General features: G+C 38.2%; 1 protein-coding gene across 1 annotated transcript in view; it reads right to left on the minus strand.

Annotated features, from left to right (window-relative positions):
- The window catches only part of LOC124788049 (G patch domain-containing protein 1 homolog), a 43,010-nt gene extending 19,101 nt beyond the window's left edge, over window positions 1-23,909 (minus strand). Inside the window, exons 1-5 of the mRNA XM_047255116.1 lie at window positions 23,770-23,909; window positions 23,075-23,289; window positions 14,030-14,181; window positions 8,049-8,436; window positions 5,105-5,666 (exon numbers count right to left, since the gene is read on the minus strand). Of these exons, the coding sequence (XP_047111072.1) occupies window positions 5,105-5,666; window positions 8,049-8,436; window positions 14,030-14,181; window positions 23,075-23,289; window positions 23,770-23,830 (1,378 nt within the window). The 5' untranslated portion in view covers window positions 23,831-23,909. The remainder of the gene's footprint in view (window positions 1-5,104; window positions 5,667-8,048; window positions 8,437-14,029; window positions 14,182-23,074; window positions 23,290-23,769) is intronic.
- Between the last annotated feature and the right edge of the window lie 459 nt (window positions 23,910-24,368).

The following is a 24,368-nucleotide window of genomic DNA, read 5'->3' on the forward strand; positions in this document are numbered from 1 at the left end:
GGGTGAGCAGCATCCACTCCCCCCCTTCCCCCCCCCCTCCTGTCGCAGCCATAATACCACCTTTTTAGTACCTTGGTCACTGGGTGCCGCATACCCACAAGGGTTCCAGCCTCCTCTTTCATCTGCAGCAGTACCTCCATCCAAAGGGCCTATGTCTCCTGCAACAGCTCTGGTGGTGTGTCAGCCAAAGTGCATACTCCTTGTTGGTTGAATGTCACAGGAGCAGCCTCCACCTGTGGCAGTGTCACCTCCACCTTCCACACCACTGCTGGACATTGCCATGAATCCCAACTTGTAGTGACCATTGTCAGTCCTGTCATCTTGTGCTCTGACAGAGGAGTGTTGGGGTTCTCCTCACACCGGCTACTTTCGCCCGTATCCCCAGATATCCGCTAACTGGAGATTGATCGCGCCTCTCACATCCAGGGCCTCCATGGTGTGGTATCAGCAATGCTTGGCCCCCCATGGGGTTGGTCGATTCGTGGGAGGGGACAAAACACTGAGGTCATCAGTCCCATTGGGTCAGGGAAGGATGGAAAAGGTAGTCAGCTGTGCCGTTTCAAGAGAACAATCCCGCCATTTGCCTGAAGTGATTTAGGAAAACCTCAGAAAACTTAAATCAGTATAGCCAGATGTGGGTCTGAACCGTTCGCCCTCCCGAATGAGAGTCAGTGTGCGAACCATTGCGGCACTTCGCTCAGTCCACCAAGGGGCGAGGGGTGTACTGACCCACATACATCCACACTGTAGATTCTGGTGCGCAACCATAGAGCACACCACACAAGTCAGCAGATGCAGCTAAAAGTTCGACAACTATCAGAGGCTGCCACTTGTGGATGTGGGTGCAGCCTCTCGTCAGTGCACTCTATCGTTTGGCCAACAGCTTCTTGAGATGGGCCCGGCCAGCCCTAACACAGTTACATGTTCACCTCTGCATATGTGTTACCAGACTGTTATTGTGAGCCATTCTGTGGCTAATGTACCCATTATAATAAGTTGTTTTCTAGACTTTATCAAGTTTGTTATGTCAAGCCATCATGTGATGTTCTCTTGTGGGATTAGAACAGTTAATAGATAAAGAGATGCTGAATGAACACATGTTTAGGTGCCAGGAGAGCATTGCATGAAGCCTCCGATGAGAGCCACAGCTGGATATTATCATGAGATCTCTTACAGAATCCGAAAAATTCTGCTCATATATAAATGATGTTAGTGGCATCAAGTTAGTGTCTAGATACTCATGGATAAGGCAGGAACTGAAATTGAGAGTAACAAAGCAAAAGCAGACATGCTGAATTCTGTTTTCAAAATTTCGAAAAACCAAGAGTAATTCCCCAACTTAATTCTTGTATCACTGCAAAGATGAGTAGTGGCACTGATAAACAGCTGAAGTCACTAAATTTGAACAAAGTTCCAGGACCTAATGGAATCCCTATTAGATTTTATACCGAGTTAGCCCCCGTTTTAACCACAATACCTCAAACAAAAAACGGTGCCCGGTGGTTGGAAGAAAGCACAGGTCATGTCCCTCTACAAGTAATGAAGCAGAACTGCTTCACATAACTACTGTGTACTATCATGGACATCAGTTTGTTGTAAAATCTTAGAACATATTCTGAGTGCAAATGTAAAAGATATCTCAAAAAGATGACAACCTGCATGCCAGCCAGTATGGATTCTGGAAACATCAATCATTTGAAATCCAATTCATATTTTTCTCACAAGAGATACTGAAAGCCATGGACCAAGGCAGGAAAACAAATACAGTGTTTCTTGACTTCCAAGAAGCATTTGACGCACTACCACAAATATGTTTCTTATCAAAAGTACAATCATATGGTACAGCAATTGAGGTTTGTGACTAGATTGATGATTTCTTTGTGGGAAGTGCACAGCACATTATCTTGGATGGAGAGTCTATGACAGATGTAGAACTAACTTGGGTGTGCCCCATTGAAGTGTGTTGGGACCCTTGCTATTCACGTTGTATATCAATGGCCTTGTAGACACCATTAGTAGTAACCTCGAGACTTTTAGCAGATTATGCAGTTACCTATAACGAAGTACTGCCTGATGTAAGCTGCCCAAATATTCAGTCAGATCTTGATAAGATTTCAAAGTAATGCAAAGATTGGCAACTCACTCAGAAGAGTAAAATTGTGCACTTCCTAAAATTAAAAAATGCCAACTCATACAAATACCTGGCTGTATTAATTTGTATGGATACAAAATGGTACAGTTTCATAGTTAAAACAGGTGGCTGACTGTAGTTCAGTGGTAGCATACTAGGGAAATGCAATTAGTTCCCAATGGAGATTGCTAACGAAACACTCCTGGGACCGATCTTAGAATATGGCAGAAGTGTGTGGGACCTATACCAAACAGAACTAACAATGGATATTGGACATATACAGAGAAGAGCAGCACAAATGGTCACAGGTTTGTTTGACCCATAGGAGAGTGTAATGAAGATGTTGAAAGAACTGAACTGGCAGATGTTTAAAGACAGATGCAGACTACCTCATGAAAGCCTATTTAGAAAATTTCAAGAATCAACTCTCAGTGATGAATCTAGAAATATACTACAGTGCCCTACACATCACTCCTGCAGGGATTGCGAAGACAATATTAAACGATTTACAGCGTGCATAGAGATATTTAAGCAATTATTCTTTCCACTCTCCATATGTAAATGGAATGGGAAAAAGTCATAACAACAGGTAAAATGGGATGTACCCTCTGCCATGTACTTCACAGTGGTTCGCAGAATATAGATGCAGATGAAGGCCACTCAAAAATGTTTACAATTATAGTATTTCACTGCAGACAAATGAAGAGTGGAAATGGAACGTTTCCTACTTGCTATTTTTTCATAAAATGCATTTTCAGTGCTACTGTGGTCTTGTTAGTCTGTTGCATGTCTCTAGACGTGATCTAGGAGCCAATTCATTGAGAAAGTCTCTCAAACATATTCATATAGAGGATGGACAAAATACAGAAACACCAAAACCTCAACACATCACCACACCTAATGATATGTAGGAAAACCATTGGCATTCAAAACAGCTGCCAATCATCTCGAAATGGATAAATAAAGTTACTGTAGGCTTTCCTGCAAAGTAGTTCTCTCCAAACTACACCACACAGAATCAATAATATTGACATCTGGTGAATGCAGTGGTCAGGGAACATGTGTCAATCTGTCCTCCCACTCACAAAACCTGCAGTGTGAATAGTGGTCCTGTCATACTGAAACTCAGCATCACCATTGTTAAACAAACGGTGTATCATGAGATGGATCAGCCAAAATGGCCACTTAATGCTTGGCAGTAAAGCAACATGGCAAGTACCAGTGGAGCCTATAGGATACCACGATATGGCTGCCCAAATCATCACTGAACCCCCACCATGTTTCACTCTTTGGATGTACATTTGTCCAAAAGTTGGAAAAAAGCACAATAATACGCACAAGACCAAATTACTTTCTTCCATTACTACACAGTTCACATGTTTTATGGCTTCGGCACCACATTTTTCTATTACGGGCATCATAAACTAATGTATGGTTTTGGAATTCCAGCTTGCCCTGCAATTTCCAGCTTAAGGAGCTCCCTTAATGTTGTTTTAAACAGGATTCCTGGGTGACATTCACTTCTGCAGCTGTTGTCTTATTTTTCATCACAATGTTTGTCAATGACAGTCTGTCACAATCACTCAACATACACTTCATCCCCACTGAGGCTTAGCGGATTATGGTTTTCTGCTTTCCCTGTACATGGTAGAAGTCTTTGTCATGGTGCCTCCTGAAAGACCAAGAACTTTGACTACCTTGCTTATGGAAACACCCACTATACATGCACCAACAATTTGCCCATGTTAAAAGTCACTTAGGTCTGACATGATGCACTTACGACTACACAGAACACTGTTCTGATCATGACTGACACTTGCAAAGTATTTAGGACATAGTACAGGTGCCATTATACTCAAATACAACAGCCTAACCTGCAGGCTTGGCTAGCATTTGCATTTATGTTCAAGCATGCATTTCTCATTATGTTTCCATATTTCTGACTGACACTTGTGGATAGCGAATGGTCTTTGTGCCAAACTGTGCTTACCTCAGGAGTTGGAAAATTTAAAAGATATGACCAGTGCTTTCTGTTGACTGCAGTTCTACCAGTTAAAAAATTAATGCAGTATTTCTGTACCTGCATTTATCACAGATAAAATGTACTGACTCAGTATTAATGGCATTTTGAACAAAAACATTCTTACTGATGTTTTTGAGACTGTGGCTGTGTTCAAAACACAAGTTTCTTCTTGCAAGGAAGAAAATAGCATTCAGCCACTATTAATAATGCTATCTACTCACCCAAATAGTGTTGTTAATGGTTTCAAACCAACAAGTTCATCTTCAGATGGCTGTTCACATATATATTACATCTGTTGCTGTTCACATTAGTTGTTGGCAAAAAAGCAGCCAACAACTAATGTAAATCACACCAAATGAATAAAGATGTGAACAGGTACCTGGAGATGAACCTGCTGGCCGAAATCAGTAACAGCATCATTAACATTGACTGGTTCTATTTTCTTCTATGCGAGGGTCAACTTGTAAAAACTTTCTTACTGGCACTTACAACCAGTCAGTTAGAACTTACTTTATTTTCTAATCTGCCTCATTATTTTTTGCAGTTTATGGTAAGCAGCATAATTCTGTGGCATCGGAATACCATCTCAGTCTTTTTTATATGCATCGGTTTTGTGCAAACAGACAATGACTATTCTTTCAATGACTATTCTTTGTGTCAAAGGATAATTCAATTAAGAGAACTAATAAATTATGAAACAAAGTTACTGGCCTTGTACCTACCTTCAGAAGACAAAATGAGATTCTTTGCCAACAGACACATATGAAAGTAAAACCAGTACACTTTTTACCTTTCAGAACTAAGAGCCCCTTCCTTACACAAGGTTAAAAGGAAGGACAGGTTACTCATATCGCAGGATGAGCCCTAACTACAGGTGGGTTCCTCTCAACTCTCTTCTAGAAATCTACACATTCAAGCATGGAGGCTACACAACTATCGTGAGTACAAACCTTTCCTTCCAGCTTTAACCAGGGCAGTATACTGTTCATATCGGCTCTGTTTATCTGGACGTCCTGCAAATGGACAGAACTTTGTTGCAACTGAGTTTTCAGAGAGTTTCTCAGTAATTTTTGCAGCTTCTTTGGCCAACATTTTATTCTCATCCATTTCACTTTCTTCTGAAGCTGTCATATGCATACAGGTATTGTCATTTAAAATTTGTGCCCTGTCATTAGATGACAATGCGTGTCTTTGCAGACCCATTTTTCTAAAGTTCTTCTCTTGACTTTCGTCAGGTGCAGATTCGAAACGTGTCTTGCGAACTGTATGGAATGGCTGAAAGTTTGGTGGTAACTCTGGAGGAGGGAAAAATTTCCTCGAAGAAATTGAGTGTGTGGCACAGACAAATCCATCCAGAGTGCCTTCCTTATTATTATCATCCCTTCTAACTGAGTCTCTCTTCTTTTGGAGCTTCTGTGAGTCATTGCCTCCCAAACTAAAGTCATACTGAGACATATCCTCCAGTGCATATATGTCTTCATCCTCCTCTTCTAATGCTCCAACACCAAATGCCTGTGGAAATATCAAGCAAATTAGTGAAATATCTAACCTTTAATTAGATAAGCACAGAAACATCAACTTGTTAAGAGAGCCATTTGAAAACTGGTAAAGCACTGGTTTAATACTCTTAGTTCCCAGCAGCATCTGCCAGTGAGGGTGCACTTATGCAAGTACATTTCTAACTGCTTCACCCTATCAGGAAATGATGTCTTGCTGAAGCAGTGAAGGCTATAATGGCAGGTTCAATGGTGACAGTTTGTGTTTACCAAATGAATTTTTAAGTCTAAACGCAGGGAAAGAATGGCCAAAATTTTGGGAAATTAAAGATACAGAATCAATATGAATAAGTGGGTTTGTACAGACCCTCTCTCTGTTAACTTTTTTTTTTAAATCTACCTAGCTTACTCTTGCCGTCAGTTTAATAATGCCATGCACCCAAATACTGTTTAATTCTTGGAAAAGTTTGTCAGTCTTGAATAATAGAAGAAGACAGCCCTCACAATTTAAACTGACCAAGCAGTATTCATTTCCTGTAACATATTTTCACCAGTCATTGTGCAGTGCCTTAACTGCAGTTTCACTCCAGCACTCCAGCAATACAGATCTGGATGAAACCAGAATTCAAAATCATAAATGAGATTTCTTTAGTAATACTATTTCAGTCACTGTGAATTGGCTGTTTGATATAAATACCACAATTATATCATGTTCTACAACATATTATGAACATTGTGCAAAGACTTTTGTGCGTACAAACAAAATAAATAATTTTTTACTAGGAAATGTATCCATTTATTTCTGGTATAGTTGTCAATGTGATACTGAAAACAATTTTAATGATACTTCAGTGGAAACAGGCACAAGAATGGAGCAAAAAATTATTTTAATTATTTGTTGTAGCCTCATGAACAAGAATCTACACTACATACAGTCAAAATAATACATAAATATTTTATTTTTACATATACTAAGAAAAAAGGTTAACGACCTAAATCTGCCAACTTTTCCCATTTCAAAAACTGGGAACTGAATTATCAATAAATAGTGCTGCTTCTTGACAATTCAGTTACCCATTTTAACTGGGAGAACCTGGAATACTTTGGGTGCTCAATCTTTTTTTCTTAGGTCAATGCCAGCCTTGAGTGATCAAACAACACTATGTGCAGTACCACAGTAGTATGCATAGTGAATGTTGTACTTTACTTTGCTGTGACCTGTTTGGTATTAAAATGAGTTACGATGCAGTTTCTGTTGCATTTAGCCATTTGTGTAACTTTTATTTTCAAAGTTTTACTTTCACTTTCACTGATGGTCAGTAGGAGTCACAAATCACATGTGGCTAACCGCATAAAGGAAAGTGATATCTACTCCATCTGCAATGCTTATCTTCCCAAGGCACTGGGTGATGTGACACAGTTGTTGAAATATTGAACATTAGTTGGTCCAAATCTCTATCCACGCATGCAAATTAATGTTCCATTGTGGTGACAAGTGACTAGTGTATGCTGGGATATCAGCACGACATGTTGTTTGTTTTAATTTTGTGTTGTTTTATTTGTGACATGCTGATGTTCCATGCCACATTTCATTTGATGCAACATTACTAAGTGACTTCCAGTATTATAACAAGCACATACTACTAATAATGTTACAGGTTCCAATGATGAGAGCGTAGATCTGCAAAACTGGTCATGCTAATACAAAGAATTGCTAGCTCTGGGTTTGGGTTCTGCGGAAGTTGAATGCCCACTGGAATCAATGGATCTCAATGGCTAATAGAGGTCAGTGTCACTGCAGCACTGCACTCGCCTTGTGAGTGTGCCACCGTCTCGCTACGTGGAAACACTGGCCAATAGTGTCCTTCATGGCCAGCATAAATACCACTATGCCTCGACTACACAGTCAATCATGTTCTTTGTCTGACAGCGTTTGTTACTATCGCCACCGTACTACTCACTACTTGCCAATGGCTTTGCTTGATATTGGCTTTCCTCTCTGGTATCAATTTAGATTGTGGATCGTACTTGACCTGTTGACAGCGTTGTCGCAAAAGTTTGTCACAACTCCACTGTAGCCTAGATTGCTATTGCCTAGCTCTTGTTATGTCGGGTCGACCGTTCGTCTAACCTGTTGCTCAACTTCAGCATGATTTTAAGTCCCGACTGCAGGCGGTCTACCCACCGTGTGGCGTCTTTGTTCCTTGCCTGTCCTCTGATGTGTGCACTGATACCCGGCAACTCATAGATGTAGCACTAGCAACGTTGGCTAACGTGACTCTTCAAGAATAATACAACTTTCAGACCACCCCCAAAGTGATGAAATATCTAACATATATCATTTCACAATTGTTCAAGGCAAAGTGTACAAATAGTGCATTAAAAATATTCACCTTACCTGTCCAGATATTGACACCTTCTTATTTTTTTCATTCATTATAAGTGAAGATGGCTGGAAAAGGTTGATATGGCTCGACAAAACTGATCTTCTGTCTAAACCAGAGTATCCAATGCCAAAGCAGTTGTCTTTGGGTTTGCACAAAAAAGGTTCATAGTCATCTGGGGCAAATGTAATGTTCTCGTCTTCTTCATCTGAAGATTCACTGCTATTTCCACTTGAATTATAACCGTCAGTAGATTCTGGAGGAGCACAACCATAAACCTTCTTTGTCATTTTCAAATGTTCTTTTCTACTTTGCTTCTTCTCCTTCTTAGTAAGACGAGGACCAACACCTTGGCCTGGCTTCCATCCCATACGTTTCAGAAGCTTAATGCCAATTGTGTCCCTGCATGAAGAAATAATATTTGTGTAAAACAAATTCCTAAAAGTACTAAATCTGTACTAACGATTCCCTTGCAAAGATGTAAGTACTCTAACAATTACCATAGAACACACAAAAATAAAAAATAAATAAAAATAAAGATGGAAGAGCGCAGGAAAAAGAGGAAAAAATTAATGTAAAGTGAGAGATAGTGTTCCATACTACTTTCACCTTTTATCACATGATGGTGGTTTCATTTCTTTACATGTTCCATTTTCCACAAGCATATTAAATGAAATCAATAATAAATCAAAGGGAATTACTAAAGATATAGTTATCCTGCATGCTGCACAGCTGATGTGACACAAGATGTGTTTTGAAAATTGTGTTCCTACACATAAGAATATAAAATGTGTGAGTGAGGTGAGGTCCAGGTTAAGACAATGGTGCTTCACATTACTTAGAAGTATTTTTAACAGGCTAAACAACACTTTGCATTGGTCAGCTCTGAACAGACAGACATTTTGCTTTTGCAACTTTTTGACAGCGCTTACAAGTTAATTCTATGCACCTAAATTGAATGCAAGGAATTACACACTGTCTGTTTCAGGAAGGGCAGCAGCATAAGAGCTAGTGGTACCTCTAGGGCATATACTGTGACAATTTGGAAGTCTGCACACTTCCAAATGGTGTCTTCCAGATAAAATTTAAGCTCCTGTGTAAGAAACAGGTAGTATGTTTACATTATGTGAGGTGCGTAATCAGTGGGATATCCATTTCACTGAATAATTCAGTTTTATTTTGTGAATTTATTTGAATTTTCCATGTTCCGTAGACTGCTAAAAATATGGAACATCAATTAACATAAAATCTCTGGTAAAAAACTAATAAAGCTTTTTGTGCTTTATAAGATGCATAATAGTAATCCTGCCACACAATTTCTCTCCCAAGCATCTCATAGCCAAATAAGTGCTTGTATGACTTTTACTTTGCACATTCTTACTCTCATAAGACAAGAGAAATTGCCTAGTTCTGTATTCTACCAAAAACTGATCCAGGATCATTATCCATTATACGATACAACAGGATGGGAAACATTTTCACTATTTTCAGTACAAGAGTCAGTTTCCTCAAAACTTTTTACTTCAATACTTCAATAATCTACATATAATTAATTTTTAATTTACAACCAAACATCAGGCAAAGTGAGAATCCTGAACTCATTGAGTATTCTTTTTTCTCTATATACTCTTGTACATTTTATCCACTCAGTCTCTTCTATAGAAATATGCTTTCCTCTCTCTCTCTCTCTCTCTCTCTCTCTCTCTCTCTCTCTCTCTCTCTCTCTCTCTCTCTCTCTATCCCCCCCGCCCCTGCTTCATTGTTGCTAGACTGGGCGGTCAAACTTGATGAGTAATAGATATCCAAAACCTGAGCAGCTGTCACCACTAACTTCGCTATTGTTTCTTCTGTATAATAATTGGTGATCTGTCACACTATAATGTACCTTAAATACATAGTTTAATTTTCCCTTATGTCACTCAAAAATGCTGCTGCAAACACTGCTAAACCCAGTATGTGTGCCTCAGTTTCCTGTATGTTTTTGTTATAACTCATTACATTTGACACAGAAAGATTTTGTACTGGTCAACTGCTTCAATCAATGCTGTTGCCATTCATTTGTCATGACTGAAGGTGAATGCATTCATCTTTATCGCACAGTATTTTGGCTGTGTATTATTTTCTCACCGTGGAGTGATTCCTGAATAATGATGTTAGTTTGTGGATGGCACACCCTTTTCTGTCACCACGGTTGCACCTTCGTCTAGGTGGAATGGCAGATGAGAAGGAAGTTACATAGGGGGATGTGTGTGTGGCGGAGGGGGGGGGGGGGGGGGGGGGGCATGAGGGACAGCATGCACCATTATCCACTGTCTTTATTTCCAATCAGTCACATGGCCACTTCCAGAATTGTTACTGGATCTGTGCCATGTCTTCAGTAGCCTTACAGATGGGTTTCACATTTTACCCATTTGATGCACATTGCTGCTGCTAAAGTTGTCATTTATGTAAATTATTGTGGTGTCTTCTTGCAGTAAAAAATCTTAAATCTGCAGTATTTGCTTTGTAAAATAGTCTCTAAGTTATATTGACACAACATTTTTTTGTAGGTTCCGAAAAATCATCATTTTCCAACTCAAAGCTGATCACATGTTATGGATTACTGTGAACAGTTCCAACAAACAAACACATATATAAATGCGCATACATGTGAAAGAGAAGTTAGTAACAGGAAATTTTCTTCTAGAAACAGCAGAGTTCCTTAACTGCTCTTCATTTTTTCTTGTTGCCAGTGTCAAATTAAGAGAGAGAGAGAGAGAGAGAGAGAGAGAGAGAGAGAGAGAGAGAGAGACATTCAGAAAATCATTCAAAACACATAGCTAATCTTCCTGAATGAAGTAAAGAAACTGCATAAAACATAAAATTCCAGTGCCATATTACAAAGAGTATCGACCTCTTTCAGAACAACTATTACAATTAGTCAACTTATGCAGTGATAACATCTCTGGACAGTAATTTAAATGAGACCAAATACTGGCTGCAATCGTAACTTTGTAAATTTCTGCCTCTGAACAAGCTTTCACATAAGTGAGACTTTCATAAAAGCCTGAGGTCCATGCTTGTTATGGCCAGGTTAACTAGTTATACATAGAACTGCTGCAGTCATCAAAAGGTTGCCCATCATAAAGTAAGAGGGTTTAAACAGATTGCTGACAGCTGCCATGTGACTTATAGCACTCCTATTGCCTCAGTGAAAGGATTGGTCTGGCATGGTGTGTGATCATACTGACATACTGCCTTGTACTTCCTGACTGACTGACACATGTAAATAAAATGGGCAAGACGTGAGATCTCCAATTTATTTCCTGCATCACATTAACAAAATGGGTAGAATAAGATTCACAAGTCCGATTTTGATTCGAGAATACATTCCCGTACGTGTCATATCACATCTGGTGCTCTCTCCCTCCCTTTTTTTCCTCCCTCTCTCATACATTAGTTGCTGGTTCTTCAGGTCTTGGGAAACAGATCTACATCTTATGAGCATGGAAATGAATTGTTTTCGTTACTAATTACAATAGACATGTATAAAAATTCTGCAGCGCTGTAAATCAAACCAGAAGAGGAAAAACCCATGCAAAAATCAACAACTGGCAAACACAAACGGAAAGGGAGGAATACACAACAGAAAGCTACTCATAATGAAAGAAATGGTTAATATAGTGACCTAGAGCAAATCAGGCTAGAGAAAGTCAATCATATCCCCTTAGCCACCGCAGTCAATTATGTATGACAAGGAAGTATCTTATAAAACTTATGATGTATATGTGTTACAGTTTATGAGACAGGAAACAGATAATTTAGTTATTTATTTATCCAATGAACGTCTTACAATGATATAGGAATTGTCATGGTAATACAATGAAAATCAGTAGCTTGAAATACACACACATCGAATATATAATGATGCTTTATGAGGACACGATAACCAGTCTCATAAATTTCTGTTAGAATGGAACGCACAATAAGTTTCAAATGATAAGTACCAAGTTTCTTCTTAAGTTACTCTGTTACACATCTCTTTTTCAAATTACACACAGCAACTACAGTACTTAGATTTGTCAACAGTTCCAATAGTGATTACCGTTTGTGAACGTATTTACAATACCTCAGCATTTGATTTCTGTGATTTCTCACAGGGATCGAATGTCCCATAGTACACGAAAGATTTTATGTTTATTATTTCACTTCAAAACACAATTCTCATTTGCAACGAACACAATAATTTCTGCTTCTGAACATTGCCAAATAAAATAGCAAAATAATGGTCTGCAAATGGTTCAAAAGAACATTTGCACTTAAAAATTAAATACCCATCCACTATACTACTACTACTACTACTACTGTTATTTTATTTGAGTCAACTGAAAATTGCAGTACCGTCCATCTCCTTTGACTCGTGTTGTGTGGTATCATAGTGGATCGAGTTTGCGGGTAGCTTGTTGCAGTGTTTGGTAGTGGTCTCTTGTTTGGATGTTTATATTTTGAAGTTGTTTGGTATGTACATTAGTGAGTCATTTGACATTTGTGATTTGATATTATTGAAAGAGTTTGTGCCAGTTTGCTAGTGAGTTACCTTGAATTTGCTTATTGTGGCTGATGGATTCATGTTTGTGTTCGGAATTATTAGTTCCATGTGTTTCTTATAGTCTGAGATATAATACTATTTATCTTTTTTGGCAAAAAATTTACGAGATGGTAATTTCTTGCTGCAGTGGACGAAGATATGTTGTATACTATTAAGTTCCTATAGTTATTTGGACTGATCGCAGAGGCTTCAAATGGCTCTGAGCACTATGGGACTCAACTGCTGTGGTCATAAGTCCCCTAGAACTTAGAACTACTTAAACCTAACTAACCTAAGGACATCACACACATCCATGCCCGAGGCAGGATTCGAACCTGCGACTGTAGCGGTCGTACAGTTCCAGACTGTAGTGCCTTTAACCACTCGGCCACTCTGGCCGGCGCAGAGGCTTCGGCCGGTGAGAATTTTTTGTTTTGATTTTACCATGATTGTTTATGTTCACAATTGTTTGTGTATACTTAAATTGGTGACAATGTAAGTTTTCATGAATTTTGGGGTTTTTCTTGCCGATCTTTGGAATTGTGTTGGATTATGGTTGCTAGGTAACATGGATATTGCTTTATCGTCATTGGTTAGGTTACATTTTTGATATTAGTTAGGCGCGTGAGTTTTGGTTTGTTGTACTGTGACTTCATTTTAGATAGATATGGTAAGTGAATGTTTGGATAACAGGCTTGACAATTTGAGTGTGTTGGTCTTTGGTACTGCAGACATCCTTTCAGCTGCCATATAGGTCAACTGAAATTTGTAGTGTCATGTTTTGGAGGTTCTTGTATGTATGTTATGCTGAGGGCTTCAGATGAGCAATATAGGTCAAATGAAATTTGCAATCACAGTCTTTGATTAGTGTGAAGGTTGCTTGGTATTGAGTGCTACGATGAACCATACACTTCAAGTGAAATTTGCAGTACTGGATTTTCACACTGTGTATGGGTTATTGCTATTGTTGTCTCCGTTTCAGCTATATGGGTCAAGTGAAATTTACGATTCCCATTGTTTAGTTTTTGCATTTTTTGGTTGTCCTATGTGTTGAGAAATCCATGTGCTTCATTTTTGGGTTAAGATTTGATTTGAAATGATGTCATTATTCTTATTGTCGTATACTTAGTCTACCCCTGTCCAAAATAACCTACTTCCCATGGTTGTCCCATCAGTTTCATTCTCTTGCTGGAGTTAAATATTTCTCATGTTATTTATGTTTGTTCATGGGTGTAATGAGTGTGTCATGCTTGCCACAATGTATACACTGATCATGTCATGAGTCAAAGCTGACAGAAACAATATTACAATAGTCCTACAAAATACATAAATATTACTCTGTAGGGTGCAGAGTACAACAACTGTGCAAACTGTTAGTTCTCAGTTTTTATCCAACAAAATACTACATAACTATATATGAACATTTACCTTGCTGGCTGTAGCAACTGCTTTAAAACTGGCTCTCCTGGAATTGGTCCAGTTGCTGGGCCCACCCTCTCTCTTTTTCTTGCATTGAGGTGATCAGCATAGTCACTTGTTGAACGGAGAACCTTTGGAGCTATGCCAAATTCACCTACATCCTGTAAAACATCATCTATATTTAAGATGAGTGATATACAACCAGATATTTGTCAACTATGTAAGGTTGCAGAGGCAATCAAATTCATTACTTGCATATTTGTGGCACACCATGTCAACATTCATCATAGAACAGGAAAATTGGTGAATCTGAACTGAAAATGGGGACATATGATGTATGTATATTCAACTTAACACACACGTAAAAACATGTAGACATTAGACTAATTTCTGAATGTGTGGTGTGATTCAAAATTCTATTATAAATTTCAAATGGTCGCTAAGGCCAATGAACGGATAATACAGGTAATACAATACTATGTCTCAAAAAAATGTATTTCCAGATCTGTGAAACTGTCAGTACAGAGGAATATCCACTTACTGCCTATAATGAAACCCACTGCCATGAGCAGTATCTTCAGCCTCACTGTTGTTACGCCTTACAGACTTTGACTTTGGGGGGAACCCTATCTGCTTTGATGTGGGCCGTTGTGTCTTAGCCCAAGCAGAATAGCATCTCACTAATAGAACTAATAGAAGGGAAAAGCATCCCTTTATCAAACATCATACTGATAAGATACTTACAAAGAATGCAACTTCTTTTAACTCGCACCCTGAAGTGAGAGTGAGGTACCGAAATTCCTAACCCACACCCTTACCCTTCTGCTATCCATTCAATCTCTGTAATATAATACAAGTACAGCAGTCATCTAAGCAAAGACGGTTTGAACACCATAGTGACTTCCTGGGCAGAGTCTTATTTGAGGTTGTACATTCTTGTCTTTCTTCAACCTGAGACTTGTTCCATCAAACATTGGCAGAATGTGTGATTTGAATTACAGTACAATTTGGCATTTCTTGTGAACATATATCATTACTATGGACGAAAGTCATTTTTATGTTAGTGAAATAAACTAAAAAAACTGTGTTTTGCCACAGTCAGTATCCATAATCACCTGTCATTATCATATGTATGCATAAAGGGATCCTTTGTAAAATACAGATTAAGCACACTGCCAGGATCATTCATTTCTGTCACATCACTGGTGCAACACACCTACATAGTACAAGAAAAGATAATACGTGAGATGGCACAACTGACTTGTAAGTTTTGTGCAGCAATCTGTACTGGTATATGAACAGTGCCCATTAGGCAAAGTGGACAATTACAAACTATTTGCAGAGATAACATAAAATGTGTTACTGATGGATCTGCTGTGGGACAGAGGGGCCTAAAGTTACTTCATTAATCAGATCATTTGGATGCCCTTCCAACCAAAAATTACTCCAAATTCCACAGATGTATTACAGTACTTCAACTAGTGTATTATTCTCATCATGTACATGGTCTTAATTCATGTAACTTTCTTAACTCTTTATTTCCTGGATCTTTCTGCAGTGTTTTTACCCTCTATACTCTATTTGTATTTTGTGTTATAAAGCTCTCTCTGCCCTTCTACTAAAATGTTCAAATGTGTGTGAATTTCTAAGGGACCAAGCTGTTGAGGTCATTGGTCCTTAGACTTACACACCTCTTAAACTAACTTATGCTAAGAACAATACGCACACCCATGGCCAAAAGAGGACTCGAACCTCCGGCTGGAGCGGCCGCGCAGTTTGAGACATGGCGCCTCAAATCGCGTGGGGCCCTTGTACCCCTAACTTTGTGTACAGTGATGTCCACAAGGAAGTGTATAGGATGCAAGATAATGAGAAAAAACTGCAATTATCATTACTAGATTTTGCAAATGAATAATTTATTTTGTATAAACAGTTTCAGAGAAATTTTAAAGTTCTCGATAAAATGCACACCCGTCTGCAGACAAAATGTTATAACGACCTATATGTATACCTCACATCATAGCATTGTACAATGGGTAAGCTCAATTTGAAAAATTGTAAACTGAAAACAAATTGAAATTACATTAAAAATTGCAACATAATGTTTCTCTCACTAATCTTCTGTTATCTGTAGGCATACTTTAGATCAATTTAACTGTTAAAGACATGTAATTTAAACAGTAACTAGTTTCAGCTCTCTGAGACTGACGACATGTGTGCAAGTTGCGTTTGTGTGAGTGTGAGTGTGTGTGTGTGTGTGTGTGTGTGTGTGTGTGTGTGTGTGTGCGTGTGTGTGTGTGTATGTCTGTCTACTGCTGACAAAGGCCTTAATGGCTGAAGGCTATGAGTATGTGAATCTTTTTATTGTGCCTATTACGACTCAGCATCTCCGCTACATGGTGAGTAGCAACTTTCCTTCTCTGGTATCAGTTCTAAAATAAGAACACCCACAGATTCTCAGTTTATAGAATATGTCAAGGCCTATAAGAAGATATATAGATAGGTAAATGCAAAGGCAAAGCTGCTTAGAAATGATTACATAATAAGAATGTCAGGTAACAAATCAAAATCTGTGTGGGATACTGTAAAAAGTGGACAGGGAAGATAGATGAACAGCAGGAAATTACTCTTATAAATGCTTATGATCAATAGTGGCAAAAATGGCCTGCCAAATTACATAAATGATTGGTTTATAAATGCTTCCCAAAAACTTAGCTTAAATTTCAGTAATAAGGTTAAACTTAGGTTTTACACAGAAGTATACAGCATGAGGTTAGATCCATCTAATGAGCATGAAGTTGTAAAGGTGATTAAAGGTCTCAAATGCAAAATGTCAGCTGGTGTAGATGATGCAACAGTGTCACTTATAATCCATACTGCTTCACAAATTGCGAAGTCCTTGTCTCATGTTAATTTATCATACACTGAGGGTGTCTTCCCCAAAAGATTAAAAATATCGAAAGTGATACCTTTATTCAAGTGTGGAAAAATGATGATGCTGATGGTATTTGGTTTGTGGGATGCTCAACTACATGACTATCAACACCCGTACAAATTCCCAATCTTTGCAATGTCCAGTCTTGCCACTTTTCCCAAATGATGAAATGATGACATCAATACAAACACCCAGCCCCCAGGCGAAGAAAATCCCTGACCCAGCCGGGAATTGAAGCCAGGATCCTGTGATCCAGAGGCAACAACGCTAGCCACTAGACCATGAGCTGCAGACTAAGTGTGGAAAAAGGCATAAAGCTGAGAATTACCATCCTATTACACTCCTCTTGGCACTTTCCAAAGTAACTGAGAGATTAATGAAACAATGAATTGCCAAATACATATACAAGCACAGCCTACTGGATAGTAAGCAGCATGACTTTCAAACTGGAAGAACAGGACAGCAGTAAATGATTACACTGATGAAATAGTAATTTGGATAAGAATGAGAGTGTTAGAGTTAATTTAGACCTTTATAATGCTTTTGATGCAATTACTCATGAAATGCTTTTAGGTAAGTTGGATGCTGTGGAGATAAAAGCTATAGAACACAAGTGGATTCAATCATATTTCATAAAGATATTACAGGTTGTGGAGCTCAAGTCAGCTCACACTAATCATAAAATCACATTAGTATCTGATGCAAGGAAAATCAAAATAGGTTTACTCCAGGGTAGTGTGTTAGGCCCCCTTCAGTACCTAAACTATAAATGATAAACAAACCTCAGATGCTGCCCCCAAGATCATGTTGTTTGCAGATGACATTAGTGTAATAGTGAGTGATGTTAAGGAATCTCTATCCACTACAATTGATAAAGTCCTTACATTAATGGTTCATTACCAATAGGCTGCCCTAAATGTGAAGAAAACTAACTTTATATACAATTTGGGAAGAAGAGTCAAAACAAAGATCTCCATCTGGTACTGGGTAGAGATGAGTTAGAAGAGATACGTTGCACAAAACTTTAAGAAATGCATGTTGAGAATGACTTAAACTGGAAAGACCATGTATCTAATGCCTCTCAGAAACTCAGTTCTGCATGTTTTGCTCTGAGTATTATTTCTAAAGTTTGCTCCCAGATGTTGACAGAAAGGCTTATTTTGGTTACTTCCAGTCCCTTGTAGCTTATGGAACAGTTTTCTGGGGTAAAATTATTAATCACATAAGTGAAATTTTTACATTACCGTAAAGAGCTATTCAAAACTTGCCACACAATTTGGCTAGAGCTTATTGCAAGCCCCCTATTTACAAAGTTGTATTTCTTACTGTTCTCTTCGCATAAATATATTAGGGCAACAATATATTAGTGCCAACACTGCTGTAACATGAAGATGTACATCCCAGGGCATGCACACTCTCTGTATCTGATAGCAGAAGGTCAGCTGAAATGGTGCAGTGAGTGGCAACGGTTGTGTTTCAGTCAGTTGCAGTGGGTACCGTGTGACAGGGTGGGAGGCCAGTTCAAGTGCCCTAACAGAATGTTTCAGAAACACGAACAACATGCATGGATCAAGACAAGTGGCATGTCATTGGAGTGCACAACATTTTCAGAGATTATGTGAGGCTTGATGAGATGCAGCATTGTCACACTGTACAGTGGCTAGATGGGTGAAAGTGTTTTGGGATGGCAGGGATTTCATTCAAGATCAGCCCTGTTCGGGACATCCACCCATGGTCAACACGACAGTTAAGCTCCTTGCCACTTCCTATACATGAATTGCCAGTGAAACGCATACAATCATCCTTCATGACAATGCACAATGCCATATGGTAAATCCTGTGCAGGAGCTCCTGTGTATGTGAGGCTGGGAGATACTGGAACATCCACCGTATTCACCTGATATGAGTCAGTGCAGTTATGACCTACACGCCAAAATGAAGGAATCTCTTCATGGCATATGCTGCATCACAAGAGACAACATCATCCATGCCAAAGAACAATCATTGACACAGATAGATGCATTGACAAGTGTACGACACCTTCCATCTGTGGGGGAGGAGGTGCTCGAGATGTGGGGTGATTATACTAAAGGCATGTAATAGGGTGAACATTTGTCAATAAAGACTGGTATGAATTATAAATGTGCTCCCACCACTTTTTATAGAATCTATGTACAAATGTATGTTGATTACAAAAGCTAGACTTGGTGACCTGCTAACCAACTCCAACTACCACATCTATAATACTCGCAAATGTGGCTCCCTCCACATGGAACTAGCTAGACCAACCTGCACTCAAAGATATGTGAGCCACTTTCGTGTCTTTTTATAACGCACTCCCAATATACATACAGAGATTGGAGAAGAAAATGGTGTTTAGATCAGAGTTAAAATCATTTCTTGTGAGAAGTCTTTCTGCAATGTAAATGAATATGTTACCTCATAGGATTACTAGGCCTTCAGTCATTGCTGGGTTCTTTTGATTCTATTAACTGATGTACCATCAGTGCTGTACTGAGCAAGGTAGTGTAGTGATTAGTACACTGGACTCACATTCAGAAAGGATGACAATTCAAACCCATGTCTGGCTATCCTGATTTAGGTTTTCCATGATATCCCTAAACTGCTTCAGGAAAATGCCAGGATGACTCCTTTGAAAGGGCAAAGCTGACTTCCTTCCCTAAGGCAATGGGACGGATGACCTCACTGTTTGGGCCACTCCCTCAAATAAACCGACCAATCAGTGCTGTGTTTGTCAAGGTGGAAGAATGTTTCTGCTGTTGGTCTTCTGTTTTCTCTGCTTCAGATGTGGTGCAACACACTTCTGCTGAGGAAGGATCTGGTGCTAACTTAATTGCAATGGTTGTAGTGTAGGCAGGTTTTTGTGTGCTCATGCTTCATACCTTTTGGCAATAGTATAAAACATTTACTTTTTTAGGGGTGTTATTAAAAGTTTCATGTGTTACCTACATCATTAACTGTCTTATTGTGCATGTTGCACATTTATGCAGTGTTTTTTAATTTGTTCATGTGTTTATACTTTCAAAATTTCTTTTCATTTATTTACTTATAATGCATATTGCACTCACAATGTAGATAATGTGTTTTGTTATTTCCCTTCCAATCATGTACCAAGCAAGGTGGGATACCCAGTCTTAAGGGGTGGGGGGTTAGGACATCAAACAGGCCGACTTGGAGCAGGAGAGGCACCACAGGACATTTTAATTTCCACTGTCTATACTTTTACAAATAAATTCATAAGACTTTGACAGCATGACCAGGAAGAATTCAGGATTCATGCTCATATCAGTGGAAGCTCAAAAACATAACAAAACACATTCTTTTACATGTGAAATTTCATCGTTTTTTCATTTGCTGCTGGCTGCATTTGTTGCTATAGGTACACTTTTCTTCATAAGTAAGAGAGCCTGTTTGATGAATTTTGCACAGCATACAAACCATAGTTACAGGTGTATGGAACTCTAGAAGTTATTTAATTTATGAAAAAATGAATGAACTGTTACATTTTAAACTTCATGTTTATAAAAAACTCAAGTTTTATAGTTAATTATCTCAATTTTTTCCACAGTTTTTTAATAGATTTGGAAAATTCTAGAGTTTCATACACCTGTAACTACTGTTTGCATGCTATGAAAAATTCATCGAAGAATCTCTCTTACTTAGGAAGAAAAGTGTACCTATAGCAACAAATGCAGCCAGTAATAAGTAAAAAAAAAAAAGATGAAATTTCACATGTAAAAAAAGGTATTTTGCTACATTTTTGAACTTTCACTCCGATGAGTGTGAGTCCTCAATCCTTCCTGGTCGTGGTGACAAAGTCTTATGAATTTATTTGTAAAAGTATAGACAGCAGAAATTAAAATGTCCTGTGGTGACTCTCCTGCTCGAAGTCGGCCCGTTTGATGTCCTACCCCCCTTAATGTACTGGACTCACACTCAGGAGGACCAGGGTTTATTCCCTATTTCCCTGTCCAGTCATCTTGATTTGGGTTTTCCTTGTCGTAAAGGTGAATGCTGGGATGGTTCCTTTCATTAGGCCATGGCCGATTTCCCAATCTATCCTCACCTTTTCCATCCTATCTTGTAAAACGTTCATATGTTTATATTACTTCTGCTTCTTTCTGGCATGTCCAATACAACTGTAACAGGTGGTCTGTGGATGAATACATAATAAATATGCAAATACTTATGCTGTATTATCATTACTCTTTTTATTCTTTTTTTATTATCGAATTTCGTAGGTCAGGATTATACTATTCTGATTTTTTCTTTTCAATAAGTTTAACTGAATAAAAAGTAAAAGAGTTAAATATGTTATGTGTTAGTTTAAAGACTGTAAAACTCCAAAAGAACATGTCTGAAACCAGCCATGAAAAAATATATGCTAATTTGAAAAAATTGTGACTGGCCATCATTCTCTCACGTCACTATTATGATACCTGAAGTGTGTGAATCAATATTTACCTCATTAATTACAGCCAGTTTAATGTTAGTAGCTCTTTACAAATTTGTATCTTTACTGTTGGTATATTATTGCTTCAAAGTCATTGCCTATACCCTGCTTCCTTCCTGATGTAGGACATGGAGCAATCTTTTCTTCAGCTCAGTGCCCCTTCCTCTTTCTTTGGAATTTTTAGAAACTTCAAAAACTAAGGATTTAACCAAGGGTTTAAATTTGTATGAATGGCAGCTTGCACCAGTAACTCTCCTTTTGATCCTCACTATGTAGCTGCACATCTTCAGTTACAATACTTGTAATGTATGTAGGGAGTCAAAGAGCTGATGAGTCTTTCTAAGCAGTACATAATGTAAATTATTGTGACAACTAGTTCTCTTAACCTTTTTACTTCATCTTTTAGAGAAATGGTTTCTTACAGTAGTGCCCCGTCAACAATTCTTTTAATTCATATTTTTAATAACACACGTTAACAGTTCAAACAACTGAACCACTGGTGCTTATCTTCTTTTAAAAAAAATTGAATGAATTATCAGCTACAACTAACTAATTCTGTACTCCAAATGAAGTAACTCTGAAATTCTGTGACCACAATCAACCACACTTGTACATCAAATTCTGACAAAATTGGGAGAGGGACAGAACATATATTTTCTTATGGAACACAATAATTTGCATTGATAAGGAAGACTGTTCATAAAATACCTTCCAGCAGTATTCTAAGAAAACAGGGTTGTTCTAAATGATGGACTCATTTTCAAAAATTTGTATGTATTTAAGTACAAATCCAAACTGAACAAGCTTTATACCAACGAAGAGAGAAAGCTTCAAAGTTTTCGGTGGGCAGTGATGGTTTCAAAGCAGCTGGTAGAGTTCAAGCGGCAATAGGGCCGTTATTCCGCTTCACTGTCAGTTGTGAGTGAGATGGAGACTGTGGGCACAAGGTTTTCTGTGTTCTCAAATTTGCAAAGAGTGAGTCGCAAATTGCAGCGCAGCAGGCATTTCATACCAAATTTGGTATGCTACCATCAACTCGCAAAAGCATTAGCCGTTGGTTTAAGCAATTTAAAGATCACATGTGTTAGAGGATGATGTTCAACATACTCAAGAAAGTTTTGTGCACAGTCAAAGTAAGTCCACCAATAGAGCCAGTCGAGAACTTGGAATAACCTGACCATCTGTATGGACAGTTCTGAGACGGCATTTTCTGTACAAGCCCTACCAATTATAACTTACACAGGCTCAAATTGTTAAACACTAATTAATTACAAATTATTAAATTTAGAGCAAACATTATGAAAAAAAAATCGAAACTTCCTCTTTTCATTGATATAAAGCTTGTTCATTTTGGGTTTGTACTCGAATAAACACGAAGTTTTGAAAATGGGTCCATCATTTAAAATTTTATAATCATGTATTTTTACATTGATCGGTGAATTGCTTTAGAAATCACTTCTACGGCTCTCATTTTTCTGTTTTCACGGGAGTTCAAAATTTCATCTCTGATAAAGGGAGCACCAGTAGTCTTCATTACATTTTTCTGTGTCTTAGTTTACAATATTTGAAATTTATTTATGTATATACTCCAACAACAAATCTCAGCTCACTGATAAACATGGTAAAATTTAAAGTCTATATTTACCTCATCATCCATAAAGTCTTCTGGTTTCTGAATCTTTCTCTCTGCCTTGTCTGATCGAGAGGACTTGAAGGTTGATGGTGTCCATCCTTCCAATGAGCCAACAGTATTAAAGAAACCAGCAGAAAAACCTCCAGTAAAAGCTCCATGAAACCTCTGTTTGCTATTCCTAGCAACAATTTCTTCCAGCCTGAATGGCTTTTTCTTGGGAACAGCATCTAAAATTTGAGTAATGCACAAGGTTACAGTAGTATTCGTGGTATGAGGAAGGACCTATGACAACTGATGTGACAATCAATATTCACATTGGACAGCTGGGAAGAATAGCCTGCTAGACAGTCAATAACACTAGAGCTTTTATTACGTACAAATTTAAAATAATTGGTTTGGCAATATATACACAAACAGTATTTTCTGCAACAAACAGAATTTATGTTTCTATATATGAAATGACATTCGTCCAACAGGAGACTTCGATAACTACTTGTAAATAAATCATCTAGAATGAGTAGTCATATCTGAATCTCAGTCTTCATAATGTGTTGTTTGTTTCACTATGTACTCCTTCTCATATCTTTGATTTAACAGAGGAAAGTTGGCGTGACAGCATATAAAACATTTGGTTTCTTTTAAACCACATCGTAACAGTGATCCTAATACAAGCACTACCAAAAGGAGGACAACAGTTTGCAACGAACCTTCATCTAAAGGGTCTAGAGGAGTTCCATATTCAACGTAGTCCTCATCTGAATCAGACATTATTCAAAAATCCCGAAATTTACATTACTTCACTAGTAATCTGTTTGTCAACAAATCAAGCACGCACAACATGCTTTATTACCATCTCTGGATACGCTGTCGCAGAAACTCCGTAAGTAACTTCGCAGAACCTAAAAGCAGTTCTTGTTTTGTAGCAAGATTGTGAGCTCGTGAGATGACACTGTCACTGCTTTTCACTTATTCTAATTTTAATGTTGCTTATAAGTTAAGTATGCTGACAGTTTCCTTATTGTTTTTTTTTTCCTTAGTACGCTAACACGCTTGATGCTCTTCACTAGGAACTTGAGTTTTAAAATTTCTTATTTACATCTTCTGTTTCTTGTTAAGATAATGAAATTTCAGAAATACGTTGAAAATATACTGCTTACATTGAGAGAATCGCACAAAATAATGTAAGTTGACCTGCAGAAAATGTAAGGGAGAAATGGATACAGCGAGATGGGAACTAAAATGAGGATGACAGTGCGAGACAAATCAAGGAATATCGGCAATAAAAGTTCTCATGGCATTACCGATG

This window comes from Schistocerca piceifrons, chromosome 3, assembly GCF_021461385.2.
Source record: "Schistocerca piceifrons isolate TAMUIC-IGC-003096 chromosome 3, iqSchPice1.1, whole genome shotgun sequence".
Taxonomy (NCBI): Eukaryota; Metazoa; Arthropoda; class Insecta; order Orthoptera; family Acrididae; genus Schistocerca; species Schistocerca piceifrons.